Source organism: Bos javanicus, chromosome 11, assembly GCF_032452875.1.
Source record: "Bos javanicus breed banteng chromosome 11, ARS-OSU_banteng_1.0, whole genome shotgun sequence".
Classification (NCBI taxonomy): domain Eukaryota; kingdom Metazoa; phylum Chordata; class Mammalia; order Artiodactyla; family Bovidae; genus Bos; species Bos javanicus.
This window is the reverse complement of record NC_083878.1, coordinates 71323454-71339509: the sequence shown is the minus strand read 5'-3', so window position 1 is coordinate 71339509 and position 16056 is coordinate 71323454. Positions and strand designations below refer to the sequence as shown.

The window sequence follows — 16056 nt, the reverse complement described above, 5'->3', positions numbered from 1 at the left end:
CATTTTAAAGATGAGAAAACCTAGACTCAGAGAGTTTAGCAAATTGCACAAGGTCACCCAGGTCATAACCGGTTGAGTAGGAATCAAGCCTGGATCTGTCAAATTCCTAAGATCATATTCTCTCCACTATACCTGCCCGTTCTTACATTCCCTTAGGCTCCACCCTTTATGTATCGAGCACTTTCTACACGCCAGATGCTGTACCACATGCGCTATTTTCAACCTGGAGGTTAGAGTCTTTCCAGTTTTACAGTGAGGAAGAAGCTCGGAGAGGTCAGTGAATCTACCAGTGCGATATGATCACTAGGTGGAACCTAGGTTGCCACCTCCAGGGCACGTGTTTTTCACGTGACCCTTCAGCCTCAATGAGATAAGCTCTTTTCCTGTTCATCTCACCAGAGGAAACTGAACCTTAAGCAACCGAAGAATGGAGTGACTTATCTCTGAACATTTCCACAACCATATAATCTAGTGGGTCAGACATTTTCCTGTAATTTTGATACCCCAGCACAGTATAAATCTGGAGTGGAGAATGCTTGGGAAGTGTAATACACAAAAAATAAGTTCATGCAGCTTTCTGCATAGGAGAGTGACAGGGTGGCCAGGGTTCTAACGCTGTCTTGTAAGGAAACATACAGTCACTCTTGAGGGTTCTGGTTTCCAAGCACTGCCACATATTTGACCTAAACTATTTCCCATCCCAGTCTTAAACCCAGTCCCAAATCTCAGGCTCTGCTGTAGAATTGTCCTCATAGAAAGTTAGAGTTGTTTGAGAGAAAACGGAAGACTCCTATAAGCTGATGAAGCCCATCACCAAGCTTACCCCTCATAGCCTCCCTCTGACCATAAGGGACACACTAGTAAGTCTTAAGAGATGTTTTGTAAAGTGGAATCGGTTCACAAACTTAGAAGTGAGTGACTGCACTCCTCTAATAATAAATAATAAATTATTTGTGATTTGTGCATGTGTACCTTCTAAAACATTCTCCTTTCTAGAAGACTTCTACCATTTGAGGGTATTTAAATTACAGGAAAATTTCTGACCAGAGTGGGTGAAATGTTCAAGGATCTCGCTGCTCATGGAAGAAAGTCCACACTGCTTTGCTTTGTGCTCATGACTCTCCACAGTTTGGAGTATTTATCCAAAGCGCCCCCGCACCAGCATTGTATCCTCTGGTCAGTGCTCCCTCTGCCCTGATCACCCTCATCCCCTCACCCTCCTCTCCTCTGACTGCTCGATGCTGTTCCCTCTGCCTGGAATCCCCTCACATTTCTCTGTCCCTTCCCTGTCATAAGCCTCTCACTGCAACTGCCTGTCCAAATCCTAGTGGTCTTTCAAGGTCCTGCTTATCCAGCAAACCTTCTAGAAGCCCTTGGATTATCTTTCCACCCCCACCCAGGCAGTTACTACCTCTGTTATAACCCACCGTCATTTTCCTGCCTGAGAACAGTGATGGTCAGCGGGAAGGACCAGGCTTTACTCAGCTTGGCCCCCTAGAGCTAGCTCATAGTAGATTCTCCAGGAATGCTTCTCAAATTGGATACTTGTTGCTATTTTCTCTAGCATATAAAGCTCATAACCAGACCCTTTCAAAAATAAAAATAACTAGTTTCAGAATTCTTTTTCTTCTTAAAGCCTAGTTAGTCATCCTTCACTTTGGAGTAGTTGCGTTATTTGCAAATTTGTGCCTGGCAGGATGTTCTAATTTTTTAAGACTGGAATTTAAACTGACCATTGTCAGTCCTCCTCCTTTTCAGAATTTGTCCTATTCCTTCTAATCATCTGCCTTTGGTAAATCATCCATGATATTTTGAAATTAGAAGCTTATGACTCTTTAAAGACTTTGCCCAGCTTTTAAATGCCAAGGATTTTGCATTTGAATATATTTTAACTTATTTAAGGATTATTCTAATCAAATTCTTCCTTAATTTAGCCAGATTTCTGTTTTAATCCTCCCAGGCCAGGAGTTTATTTATTGTGACTACATTCTTTTAAAGATAGAAGTTTAAATGGTATTAAATTATGTTGGACTATAAAGGAAGCTGAGCGCCGAAGAATTGATGCTTTTGAACTGTGGAGTTGGAGAAGATTCTTGAGAGTCCCTTGGACTGCAAGGAGATCCAATAAGTCCATCCTAAAGGAGATCAATCCTGGGTATTCATTGGAAGGACTGATGTTGAAGCTGGAACTCCAATACTTTGGCCACATGATGTGAAAAGCTGACTCATTGGAAAAGACCCTGATGCTGGGAAAGATTGAGGGCAGGAGGAGAAAGGGACGACAGAGGATGAGATGGTTGGATGGCATCACTGACTTAATGGACATGAGTTTGGGTAGGCTCTGGGAGTTGGTGTTGGACAGGGAGGCCTGGCATGCTGCAGCTCATGAAGTCACAAAGAGTTGGACATGACTGAGTGACTGAACTGAACTGAACTGAAATGCTATTTATGATTTTTCTCTGCATCTCTTAAAAACATGCTTCCTTCTTTATGTCTCGTGCCGTTGACCTCTCCTCACTTTTATGGTCTCTGCCAGGCAGAGTTCCTAGACATACATCAACTACCTGCCTTGTGTCTAGCCCAGTGTTCACATGTGGAGAATATAGAATTACGACGGGAACACTTCATTGTTAGTAATTCAGCCAAGACTATATCATGGGCACGTGTCACTTAGTGACAGAGTGGGCAAGAGAGGCTTCCTAGAAGAAGGCTGCAGAAGCAAGAGCAGCTTGTAGGGACTGAACCAGAAGCCAGGCCTGGGGAAATGCCAGGATCCAAATGGAACACATCCTCAGGGGACACAGAAACCAGAGGACATCACAGGAAGTGCACAGTGTCGCGCCTACCATTCATTTCCAGGAAGCATGGGTCCTCATGTGTAGCCTGGGACCTGCAACATGGGATGTGCTCACTCAGTGTGTGTTAGATTAGGGAATAGACAAACCTGGAAAAGCAGGGAGAGAAACACCAGGCTAAGGAAGGTTTCCCATGCGGGGGATCCCTCAGTCCTGGCCTCGGCCATTGGCTGCTTTTCTCCTGGGGAGGACAGCCCTGATGAGGCCTTGTTTGGAGTACAGGTTGAAAGCATACAGAGTTCTAGAACAGAGGCATTTCCAACAAACTGAGTCATGATGAGAGGAACCTCAGATAAACCTAGGGAAGGAAGGAGGTTCCTCCAGGAAGGAAGAGCAGCTTGGCCGTGAGCTTCCAAGGGTGGCGTCCTTCATCTTTGCGTCCCCTGTTCCTCTCCACGTGTGCAAAGGTGAGGGCAGTGGTGAGAAAGAAAGTGGGATCGGTGAAATAGGACAGGTTATAGCTTCTCTGAATTGAATGTATACAATACGAAAAGAGTCAAATAAAAATGGAAAACTGATGACTTCCCTGGTGATCCAGAGGTTAAGACTCCATGCTGCCATTGCAGGGGTACCCAGTTTGATCCCTGGGCAGGGAACTAGATCCCGCATGCCCCAACTAAGAGTTCACATGCTGCAACTAAGACCTGGCACAACGAAATAAATAATTTTTTTTTAAAAAAAGAAAATTTTTACATCTGCACAACATCAAAGCTTTCTTGACTTCTTCCCTGTTTACGGAGTATCCCCCAGACTCTGGTTCTGATTCAGCCCTTAACCTTCTGGATCCAACTCAAAATCCATCTGTTCTGCAAAGCATCCACCTCAAGCAGTGTCCCCTCCCTCCGCACCTCTGCTGTCACCCCACGTGAGCTGTGGGAACTTCTCCCCTTCCCCTGGGCCTGCCGGTGCTCAGGGCCCAGACACCTTCATTCTTCCCAGCACTCCGCCTTCCACTCAGCAAATCTGGGAGCAAAGGAGCGACTCAGTGGACCAGCTGACTGTGCCAGCCTGACAGTGTTCTCATGAGAGAATGTGCCTCTTCTGCAGTGCCTCTGTAAGCTGTATTCCAGGTTTTCTGCACCATTTTCTTCTATGTTATTTTATTTTTCTTTACAACTTTGGTGTCTTATTTTTCCCTGAAGACCATTCAATTTTCTAAACTCTCTTAGTTTTATAAATGCTCCCATTTAAAAAAATATTTCTTTGAATATATGTACAAGGATCATAGAAAACATACCCATGTACTTTAAAGACTAATAAAACACCACCGACTGCAGAAATGGAACACAGCGCCAGTATCTTAGAAGCCCTAAGCGTGTCCCCCTCAGGAGTAACCACTCCCCTGAATTTTATGTTTACATGATACTTCTGTCACGTAACATATACCCATGAACAATATATCATTATTTTTTCCTGTTTTTGAAATTTATACAAATGGAATCATATTGATTGTTTTGTGCTGCTCTGAATATCAATGTCTGTCTGCTTTGCTTGAGTATATGCTGCTGCTGCTAAGTTGCTTCAGTCGTGTCCGACTCTACGACCCCATAGACGGCAGCCCACCAGGCTCCCCTGTCCCTGGGATTCTCCAGGCAAGAACACTGGAGTGGGTTGCCATTTCCTTCTCCAATGCATGAAAGTGAAAAGTGAAAGTGAAGTCGCTCAGTTGTGTCCGACCCTCAGCGACCCCATGGACTGCAGCCTTCCAGGCTCCTCCATCCATGGGATTTTCCAGGCAGGAGTACCGGAGTGGGGTGCCATTGCCTTCTTCGACTTGAGTATATAAAAAGTACCAAAACAAACACCATGTACCCACCTTAGCCAAATCTTAATGTTTTGCTGGTAATTGCTTCTGCTTTTGTTTTCACTTTGTTTTTAAAGAAAGAGCACATTACTAATTTGGTTACGTCCCCCTGAGGACCCCTCCATGATGCATTCCTATCCCTCTCTCCTTTCCCATTACCCCCAGAGGGAACTTCTTTCCTTAATCTGGTGTTTATCATTCTCGTGCATGTTTTTATACTTCTACTACATAGGCATTCATAAGCAGTGTGTAATACTGTATGCATGTTTTTGGACTTTGTAAGTATATACTGAACACTGTTCATCTATAACTTGCTTTTTCCACTGAACATTATGTTCTTGAGGTTCGTCTGTGTTGGTACATGTAGCCCTAGCTCATTCATTTGAACTGCTGTAAGGTATTCCATTGAGGAATGTACCACAGTCTCCTGTTGATGGACACTTTAAGATGTTTCCAGTTTTTGTTATCACAAACAGTGCTACAGCAAACCTTCTCCTACCTTATTATGCACTTGTGGCAGTGTTTTAGGAGTGGGAATGCCAAGTTATGAAGTCTATACATCTTCACTTTTACTGTACAGGAGGTTATAGAAATTTATATTCTCATTGTCAATGATGAGAAATTACAGTGTTCCACATCTTTGACAATACTTGGGGATTGCTGGTGCTTTTAATTTTTGCCAGTCTAATACGTATGAAATGGAATCTCCTTGAGGTTTATAATTTTGCATTTCCCTTAAATACTCCTTTAGTTCAACAAGCATCTATTGAGTATCTCTCCTGTGTTATGTCATGCCCTGTGCCAAGTGCCAAGAATATAAAATAACTAATTCATGACCCCTACCCCTAGGAGCACTCAACTTTTGTAGTAATTCCCAGCTGGGGAGGCATATCAGAGACACTTCAGGTGCACTTTCAGGAACCAGAGGTCTGAGATGGGGCCCAAAGGTTAATTCCTTGGTGATGCAGATGCTGACTTCTAGTTGAGACCCTCTGAGCTCATGGCAGAAGAAGCTTAGCTGATATGGTTCAGCCTGGGTTCATTTATGTGGCCAGGTGGGAGAACCTGGCTCTTCCTGGGCCCACACTATGGCATTCCTTTCACAGTGAGATTCTTCCTGGAGTTTTGTGTGAATGGCTCATTGGGGGTCAGAAATATTAATTTGTCTCTAGAAAGTACCTCAAAAGCAAATGCTAAACAAAATGTAAGCAGGAACCAGATTTCCTATAACTTCACCTACCTGGGAAGTTAGCTGTAAACCTGGAAGGAAACGAACAACAGCAGGCGGAAGAGGAGAAGGAGATAGTATCTGAACTCCAAACAGTGCCCGAACCAGAGCTCACACGGCATCACTTCACATCATACGGCCCCTGCTCCACACCAGGTCCCGGCCTAGGGATAGAGAATCAACCACGCTGACTCTTCAGGAGCTGAGACGCAGGCTGGATAAAGCAGACCAAAGGCAAAGAGAAGAGGCAAGAGAGAGAGACCATACTGAGGCCGGGCTGGCCATGGTGAGAAGTGGCCGAGGAAAAGGAGCAGAAATAAATAAAGGGACAGAAATAAATAAAGTTTGTGATCAGGGGGCGAACGGCACACACATGCCAGTAGCACTGGGGACCTCAGCACCACCTCAAAGGCATGTCAGCTCCTTAACTGAACAGTTCTGGGGGTCTGGCTCGTGGTAGGAGGCATTTGTGAAAGAGCAAGTGAAGTCTTCTCTCTTTTTAAACTTTTTATTTTGTATGGGAGTATAGTTGATCAACAATGTTGTGTTAGTCTCAGGTGGACAGCAAAGTAATTCAGTTATATCAGTACATATACATACATCTGTTCTTTCTCAAGTTCTTTTCCCGTGTTGGTTGTTACATAATATTCAGCAGAGTTCCCTGTCTATACAGTAGGTTTTTGTTGGTTATCCATTTTAAATATACCAGTGTGTACAGGTCAATCTCCAATTCCCTAACTATCCCTTCCCCCCCACCTTGTAATCATAAATTCATTTTCTAAGTTTGTGAATCTGTTTCTGTTTTGTAAATAAATTCATTTGTATCATTTCTTTTTAGAAGGTGAAGTCTTATTAACACTTGAGACTCATGTATAATGATCTTTTCATGTGTTGTTTGTCATCAAGAAAAGGCTAAATTCTTTTCAGTATGTTATTTTTACTGAGATGTAAAGGTCTGTACACAGTTTAGAAAGAGATCCATCAAAATAGTTAAACACTGTGAAAATTTATGCTATAGGTAGAAATTTCACATATATAGAAGTGTATAAAACTAGACTGAAAGAAAAATACAAAGTAAGGAAAAAGGACAAGTCGGAGGAAAGAATGAATGTTTATTTACTACCTGTTCTGTTTTTGTTCAGTTCTTTCAACAATGCTATAAGAATTACTACCCTCATTTTTCAGGTGAGAAAAATCAAGATTCAAAGAGATGAAATATTTTGCCTATGGTCTCACCACTAATAAATGAATAGGGCTCAGAATTGAAACCCATTTTTATCAGACTCCAAAGGCTGTGTATACTTTTTCCATCATATCGTGCTGTCACCTCCCATACTAGGATTTTTAGCATTTACAGCAAAATCCGGGAAACTTCAGCTTTTAGTTTGTTAATATTACTACACCCCCAAAGGTCATCTGTTTACATGATCAAATCACACAAAAAAGTGAAAAATTGAAACCAATGTATTAAAATGTGGTTAATATTTGGTCTCCTTAGTCACTTAAATGTAAGGCAGTGATGATAAAAAGAGACTCCATTTGATTTTTAATGCCTTGAGTAGGGACACTTCTGAATTGGAAAACTTGTCTTTTCTGTTTCTTATAGGTGAGTATTTTGGATATGTGGTAGTTAACTTTCTAGTGGTTGGGATCCATGTGTCTCAGAGGTACGATCAGGGATGGTCAGTCAATAAGTGGCAACTTCCCTAATTGGTTGTGTGCCCACAAGCCTGGGAATGAGACGTGTACAAACTGCTCTTAAGAAGAATGGACCTCAGATGGAATCATTGTCGGAAGGGGAGTTTACAGCCAGTCAACATGGGGTTAAAACTAGCTCCTATTGAGGCTTCGAGGAACTGGAGGGGCCTGAGAGGACTGGAAATCAGAACGTAACCATTGCCACCACAAAGTGAATCCATGAAGCATCTTCCCTACTAGCCCAAGCACACAAGAATACAGAGTTGGGAAGGTTTGGAGGAATGAAATAATGGCTCACTTGTGAATAATGATGAAAATATTTGATGATGCGACTCCCAGGGAAGCAATTATGGTTAACCCCTCATTTGTCTGGCATTTTCAAGGATTGAACTGTCCCACATAACTGAATTTTCCAGACAGCTAAAACTTTCCTATTTATGCGCCTTGAATGTTTTTAACCATGCTTGATGGAAATATTTCTGAAATAGATTATACGATTATCCTGCCTTCTTGAACAGAAGCTGCAAGGAATAACATTTCCTTTAGTTTCCTTGCATTGCAGGTCCAAGAAGACCTGATTTAAAAAGTTGAAATAGTTAGGTCTTGTAATGTCTGACATAACAAGGAATCCAGAGCTGGGCAGTACCAGAGAGAGATGAATTCGACAGCTCAGTGACGTCAGGCTGACTTTCCGCTCATGGTCACGAGATGAGTGCCAGCTCCAAGCCTCAAGATCTCACATGATAAGATCTAGGCAAAAATGAAATGGGGGCTTCTCCATATGTGTCTTAAATTAGGAAAAGATTTCTCAGAGACCCCTGGCCGACTTCCACTCAGGTCCCATTGGCAGAACTGAATCACATTTCTTTGCCTTGGTTTTATAGAAGGTTGAGGAAGTAAATGCTCTCCGACTATGGGAGGAGGTGTCTGAACATATAAAATAAGATGGAGAATGGCTGTTGGTTAGGCAACCAAGAGTGTTGGCCCCGTTACCAAGATTGGGAGTGAACATCACTATGTATGGTAATAGCTTGAGGGAACGATCAAGCTCTTTGTTCCTGCACTGAATCGCGCCCCCACCCCCCCAACTGGGATGCTTTGTGATTTCCTAAGTCTGCTTTTATTTATTATTCTCTCTCAGTGCTTTGTGCCAGACTGCTAGTTATCACTATTTGCTGTTAATGTCCCTTGTTCTAATCTTGCCATAATTAGATTTTTTTCCTTTTTCCTGGAAAAACCATATGATCAAACTTGTTAGAACAAAGCCTGAAATGTTGAGTATCTGGCAGCTGTCCTGTGGATCGGATACACAATGTGGCATTTTTCTTTTGGCTGTCCAGTGTCTTTTTTCCATTGTTGAGGTCTGAGGCTGGGAAGTGAAGTTTCTCGAGAGTCTTGTGAACTTAGATAAAACTAATGAAGTCTTCTGGTGCAAGGATGAGCACATAGGAGCAGTTAAGCATATTTACTAGAGAAGATAAAACCATCAGAACTTCAGCATGGTTTGGAGAGAGGCGGCAAAAGTTTCTCAGTGCATCCGGCGCCTCTCAAAGCTGCACGGCGGGCAGTTCTCTGGGACTGTGACCAGTAGAACCTGTCACTGCTGTGACTGTCCAGCGTGAGGCAAGCTGGTGCAGAACTTAATTATTCCTGCCTTCTGCCAGGGCGTCAGAGCCCTGTGAGCAACTCCTGTGAAGTGCCTAGGTTGAGCAGAATTAGCAGTGTTTGAGTGTGACTCGTTTCAACAAGTTCTTGAAGAAAATAATGCTTAGGAAATGGCTATTGAAAATTATACTGAACAAGGAGGGGACCATTTCTTCTGTGGCTCAAGAGCTGGGCAAAATTCAGTCTCTGAATCCAGAGAGAAGGAAATAGGAAGCACTTGTGAAAACAACGCTGACAATGAGTAACTGAATCCAATGAAATGATTCTACTCTGGGAATCAAACCTGAGCTAGTAGAGGAGTTGGATTCTAAGGAAGCAGATGTTCAGATGCTCAGATTTAACGTGGCTGAGACAACGAGCCCAAACTGCCTAGAAGCTTAGGAGTTTCTTAAAGCGAGTTAGCTGTTTGAAGGCTCAGCAGTCATTATTTTAATGTTCAGAAAAATCATGACATAGCCTGAAGGCAAAATGTAGTGTCAGAAGCATTTGGGGATAAGGAAAACAAAAAAAATTTTTTTTAATTCTAACTAATTTGTACCATTCAAATCATTCTTATAAGAAAAATGCAAAGTATTTCTCATAGGTATTTTAGTTATTAACTCCTTCTTAGAACATTTTTAAAGAAGTCGTCCTTCTACTGACTGCTGACTGATCCAGGCAGGATATGCCCTCGTTAAACTGAGCAAGATATTTATATTTTTTAAATTTTATTTTCTCATATGTGAATTAATATGTGGATTACCAAGTTTTATCTTTGAAGGACTCTGACCAGTCCTACCCCTTCTAATGATGTAGCCACTGTGTTCAAATTTTAGTATTGACTCCAGCTACACTTTTTAAGAAAAATCTCCATGGCAAAATAATTATGTAATCAAATACTTTTGGGGAAATCTTGGTACATATCAGCTAATAGGTTTTTTAAAATCAGAATAACTCACTCATTTAGGTAAATAAAATTTTGTTTATATTTTGAATTGTTCCTGGTCTTAATTGGGCATTAAGGGGGTCAGAGTGGATGTTTCAGGACTAGGTGGGAAGATCATTTTTTAGCCTATCAAAATACCAGCATCTAATTTTCTACAAAACAAAATAACAGGAACAAAAAATAGAATGCATTTCAAAGCCCCAGAAATCTGGTAGCTTAAGAGTCATGAAGCTTCTGATATTATGTATATTGCTTGGATACTAAATGATGACTGTACTTACTTTGAATTGGTAAATTATTGCCATTGAATTTTATTATTGAAAATTACTGCTGTTTTAAAGGGAACCTTGCATGTTAAATACTTCGCACCAATGCTATAGCTGTTGCTTTGGAGATTAATCTGAATCTCATTTTATGTATGAAACATATAAAATATAAACATGGTTGAAGTAAAATTAAAGTACATGTGAATAGGCATTTTTTTCTAAAATTAATCAGAGGAAATGAAATGAGTAATCAGAAGAGAGATAAACAGTTTTGGAAAATGATAGTTATTCCAAATGACTAAAGATATTTTATATCAAACTCTGTAAGATGAAGGGATTCAAAAGGGTTTTCTGAATCCAAGTACTTGTCATGTGAATTAGTCTGTTTTTCGTGTTTTGTATTATTCCTATATGTTACCAAATTTTTGCTTTGGCACAAACAGACATGTATTGAAACTGCATTGAGGCACTTGGAAAATGTGACTAAAGGATGGACATTCAAAATCTTGCCACTTTTCTTTGGTTGGGGGGTGATTCATCTGTAGAAACCCCCTACAGCACTGAGTCAGAGTCAGATATGCTCAGAGGTCTAAGAGGCCTTACCAACTGGACAGTTTTTTGTTTTTTAAATTTGCTGCAAGCCTAACTTCCTTCAAAAAAATCATTTTGGGTACTTGGTAGGCCTATTCCAAGTCAAAGGTCACCCTAACTGACTTGGTGATACATGTATAGCTATCTAGTATGTCTTTTTCTTTCCTATATTTGCCTCATGGAGCCAAAAGGATGAACCCTGTACATCCTTCACAGCAGAGACTTTAGCTTACTAAGTTGTAATTTTAACATAGTGAGCAGTAAACCCAAGAGCAAAAGGCAACGTGAGCCAGTGGAAGGAGCTTAGGATTTAAATTACAGAACTAGATTTGAGTCCTGCCTCTGTATAGCTATGGTATGAACAAGTTAATAAACCTTTTGGAAACTCAAGTATGTCATTTATTAAATGCAGCTGGTGAAAATAATGTCTGCTTCAAGGAATTATAGGTATCAAATTAGATAAAGTATATAAAAGTACTCTGTAAAGCTAGAAAAGTCTATACACATTTTTCTTATTATTTTTTTAAACGGATGTGCCTATTCTGTGTCCTCAGAATGAGTAACATTTACAGAAATACATGTTATATGCCTTGAGGAATTTGACATCAAAACAGTCTGTGTTTTTAGTGATAGTTTGCCTGAACTGAAAATAGGAAGTCATTTTATTTTTAAAAATGGAGTTAAAGGATCCCCAAATGAACATAAAGCACATAATATTTGTAAATAGCAAATATTAAAATCAGTATATACTGTAACAGTAGACATATGTAGTCCCTGTGGAATTCCATTAAGCAGCTCGTACTGATTGAGGAGATATATATGGTAACATATACGGAAAAACGTAAAACTGCTCAGTATCAAAGTTCACCGCTAGATTGAAAATAAAGTGATATACTTTGTTCTTTCCCGTGGCCCAGTTCACTTGCCCTCTTGATCCCCTTTCCAAATCCAATCTTTAAGAACAGTCTTCTTCAGATTCTGGATGAGAAAGACACTGCCCAGCCTTTGATGAGCTTATGATATAATAGGTACTTAAAAGAGATACACAATTAACTTCTCTGTGAATACTGGACAGGTAATTAGTGCCACAGCAGTTCAGGGGCCTGGGGTTGCCCAGTCTCTGTGACCATTTCCTAGTACTCTTTCGCACCTGTCTACACATCATGCCTCATATTGGTTTAATTTTTATTTATGGGTGATTTACCTCTCTACAGAAGAACTGTACAAAAAATATCTTCACAACCCAGATAATCACGATGGTGTGATCACTGACCTAGAGCCAGACATCCTAGAATGTGAAGTCAAGTGGGCCTTAGAAAGCGTCACTACAAACAAAGCTAGTGGAGGTGATGGAATTCCAGTTGAGCTATTTCAAATCCTGAAAGATGATGCTGTGAAAGTGCTGCACTCAATATGCCAGCAAATTTGGGAAACTCAGCAGTGGCCACAGGACTGGAAAAGGTCAGTTTTCATTCCAATCCCAAAGAAAGGCAATGCCAAAGAATGCTCAAACTACCACACAATCGCACTCATCTCACACGTTAGTAAAGTAATGCTCAAAATTCTCCAAGCCAGGCTTCAGCAATACGTGAACCGTGAACTTCCTAATGTTCAAGCTGGTTTTAGAAAAGGCAGAGGAACCAGAGATCAAATTGCCAACATCTGCTGGATCATGGAAAAAGCAAGAGAGTTCCAGAAAAACATCTACTTCTGCTTTATTGACTATGCCAAAGCCTTTGACTGTGTGGATCACAATAAACTGTGGAAAATTCTGAAAGAGACGGGAATACCAGACCACCTGACCTGCCTCTTGAGAAATCTGTGTGCAGGTCAGGAAGCAACAGTTAGAACTGGACATGGAACAACAGACTGGTTCCAAATAGGAAAAGGAGTACGTCAAGGCTGTATATTGTCACCCTGCTTATTTAACTTACATGCAGAGTATATCATGAGAAACGCTGGGCTGGAAGAAACATAAGCTGGAATCAAGATTGCTGGGAGAAATATCAATAACCTCAGATATGCAGATGACACCACCCTTATGGCAGAAAGTGAAGAGGAACTCAAAAGCCTCTTGATGAAAGTGAAAGTGGAGAGTGAAAAAGTTGGCTTAAAGCTCAACACTCAGAAAACCAAGATCATGGCATCTGGTCCCATCACTTCATGGGAAATAGATGGGGAAACAGTGGAAGCAGTGTCAGACTTTGTTTTTCTGGGCTCCAAAATCACTGCAGATAGTGACTGCAGCCATGAAATTAAAAGATGCTCACTCCTTGGAAGGAAAGCTATGACCATCCTAGATAGCATTTTCAAAAGCAGAGACATTACTTTGCCAACAAAGGTCCATCTAGTCAAGGCTATGGTTTTTCCTGTGGTCATGTATGGATGTGAGAGTTGGACTGTGAAGAAGGCTGAGCACCGAAGAATTGATGCTTTTGAACTGTGGTATTGGAGAAGACTCTTGAGAGTCCCTTGGACTACAAGGAGATCCAACCAGTCCATTCTGAAGGAGATCAGCCCTGGGATTTCTTTGGAGGGAATGGTGCTAAAGCTGAAACTCCAGTACTTTGGCCACCTCGTACGAAGTGTTGACTCATTGGAAAAGACTCTGATGCTGGGAGGGATTGGGGACAGGAGGAGAAGGGGACGACAGAGGGTGAGATGGCTGGATGGCATCACTGACTCTGTGGACATGAGTCTGAGTGAACTCCAGGAGTTGGTGATGGACAGGGAGGCCAGGTGTGCTGCAGTTCATGGGGTCGCAAAGAGTCGGACAAGACTGAGCAACTGAACTGAACTGAACTGCCTCTCTACCTAGATCATAAACTCCTTAAAGGCAGGGAAGACACCTTGTCTTGGATTGGCCAAAAAGTTTGGAAAACCCAAATGAACTTTTTGGCCAACCCAGTGTTTCCTGGGCTCTCTCTCCACACCTGTTACCTAAGCGTCAGCCAGTGTTCATGGTTTAAGGAGAGTCTTGTACCCACCATTCATATTTAGCCAAAAATGTGTATTAAGATGCATTTAAGCCCTAACTTCTTTTTCCTTTCTTCTGTCTTTACAGTTGACCTGCCCCTGTTTTTTCCTCGAGATCAGCCAACTCTCACATTCCAATCTGTCTATCACTTTACCAACAGTGGACAGCTTTATTCCCAGGCCCAGAAGAACTACCCATACAGCCCCCGATGGGATGGAAATGAAATGGCCAAAAGAGCAAAGTAAGTGAATCATTGTTTTTGTTGTTTTATTTGGCTGTGTTAGGTCTTAGTTGCATACGAGGGATCTTCATTGCATCTTGCAGTATCTTCCCTTGCAGTGTATGGACTCTGTAGTTGTGGCACGCAGGCTCGGTAGTTATAAAGATGCTTGGACTTAGTTGCTCCACAGCATGTGGGATCTTAGTTCCCCAACCAGGGATTGAACCTTCTTCCCCTGCATTGCAATGTGGATTCTTAACCCCTGGGCCACCAGGGAAGTCCCCTGAATCAATTGTTATTTCTTGCAAATAGGTAACATATTGTTTATCTAGTCCAGGGGTTGGCAAGCTACTGCCCTGTGCCTGTTTTTATGAATTAAGTTTTATTGAAACATAGCCATACCCATTTTTAAACTTATCTTCTGTGGCTGCTTTCATGCAACAACGGCAGGATGAACAGTTGGAACAGACCACATATGGCCTGGAAAGCCAAAAGTAATTGCTTTCTGGCCCTTTATAGAAAAAGTTAGCCAACTCCTCATCTAGCCTCATCAGGTAGATTGCCTTTAAAAAAAAAATGGGTTACAGGATATCTCTGAAATCTACCTTTCTATTTAGATTAGATTCTATGTACTAGATGGGAATTGGAGTTATGGATAAACGGTGTCTATGATGAAAATATTGACAGCTGCTTTCACATTTTTTAAAATGGGAAATTTCAGCAGACAGTAAACAAATAGAATTTTGGTCTTGTTAGTCAACATGTGGATCCAGTACCTAGTTCTTCATATGGAACTGTAATGCCTTTGAAGGAACAGAATGAGTTATATTCCTCATTGCATCTCTGCAGCCATTGCCCAGAGTAGGGCCTGCATCATCTTTGAATAAATGGCTATACAGATAACTTAGAACTATTGATATCCTTAGGGAAATAAGTTGGGAATTTGAGGTTGAAGTTTAGCTGGAGTTTGGAATTTAGAGATATAACTATTGCACTTGAACCTCTCTATAGAAAGTGTTCCCCAGTCATATGGAATAGGTAAATATAAATGCAGAATGTTTTTTATAGGTAAGACTTTAGTATCTGGAGCACCAGTCTTCATGAACCATGGCCTTCCTAGACTGAAGCAACAGTGAGTGGGTCAGTGTCATAGTTCCCAAAAATAAATTACAATGTGGCAGGTGATTATTACTTTATCATACAGCTGTATGCTCACACCTGTGATTCCAGCTAAAGGATGTTCAAATCCAAAGAATTACAGAGATGAAGAATATCGATGCAGCGTCCTCTTCATTGCTCATCCAGTATTCACTGAGCATCTCCCATGTTCCAGGCAGTGTGCCCAAGGCTGGGGTACGGTGATAAACAAATCAGAAATTTTCCATGTCACCATGGAATTTATAGCCCAGCAGGAGAGATCAAAGCCTTTATGATATCAAACCAACTTGTGATGGTTTTTTAAAGTGTATACTAGTAAAACCTGGCCTTCCAGACCTAGAATGTTCTTGATTGGTAAGGCTTCTTGCTCTTTTCTTCCCCACTGTGGGTTCTCTTTCGGTCCGCAGGTGCCCCCTGGCATCTCCTATACTTTCTGTAGTACAAGGCTTTCACTCACAGCAGAAGTGGAACTGTTTTAAATAATGACAGGACAATTTTCTCTAGAAACCCAGATTTCCTCAGATTCGTATGTGGAATCCAGAGCTGCTATTGTCTGAACCTTCAGTGTGCCCTCCCTCCCTGTGTTTTTCCTTTTTGTCCACGATGCCCAAGTCTGAAATTCTATTTAAGAAAAAAAACAAACACACGCAAAGGTAACTAATGATGATG

At 41.3% G+C, this 16056-nt stretch overlaps 1 protein-coding gene across 5 annotated transcripts in view; it reads left to right on the top strand.

Moving 5' to 3' along the window:
• BABAM2 (BRISC and BRCA1 A complex member 2) overlaps positions 1-16056 on the top strand; it is a 438330-nt gene that overhangs the window by 385060 nt on the left and 37214 nt on the right. For 4 of the 5 annotated variants that reach the window (XM_061431264.1, XM_061431265.1, XM_061431268.1 and 1 more), the window contains one exon: positions 14097-14250. In XM_061431264.1, coding sequence (XP_061287248.1) covers positions 14097-14250 — 154 coding nt within the window. Of the gene's footprint in view, positions 1-156; positions 6728-14096; positions 14251-16056 lie in introns of those variants that run through there. The other variant, XM_061431267.1, reaches the window with a different exon arrangement.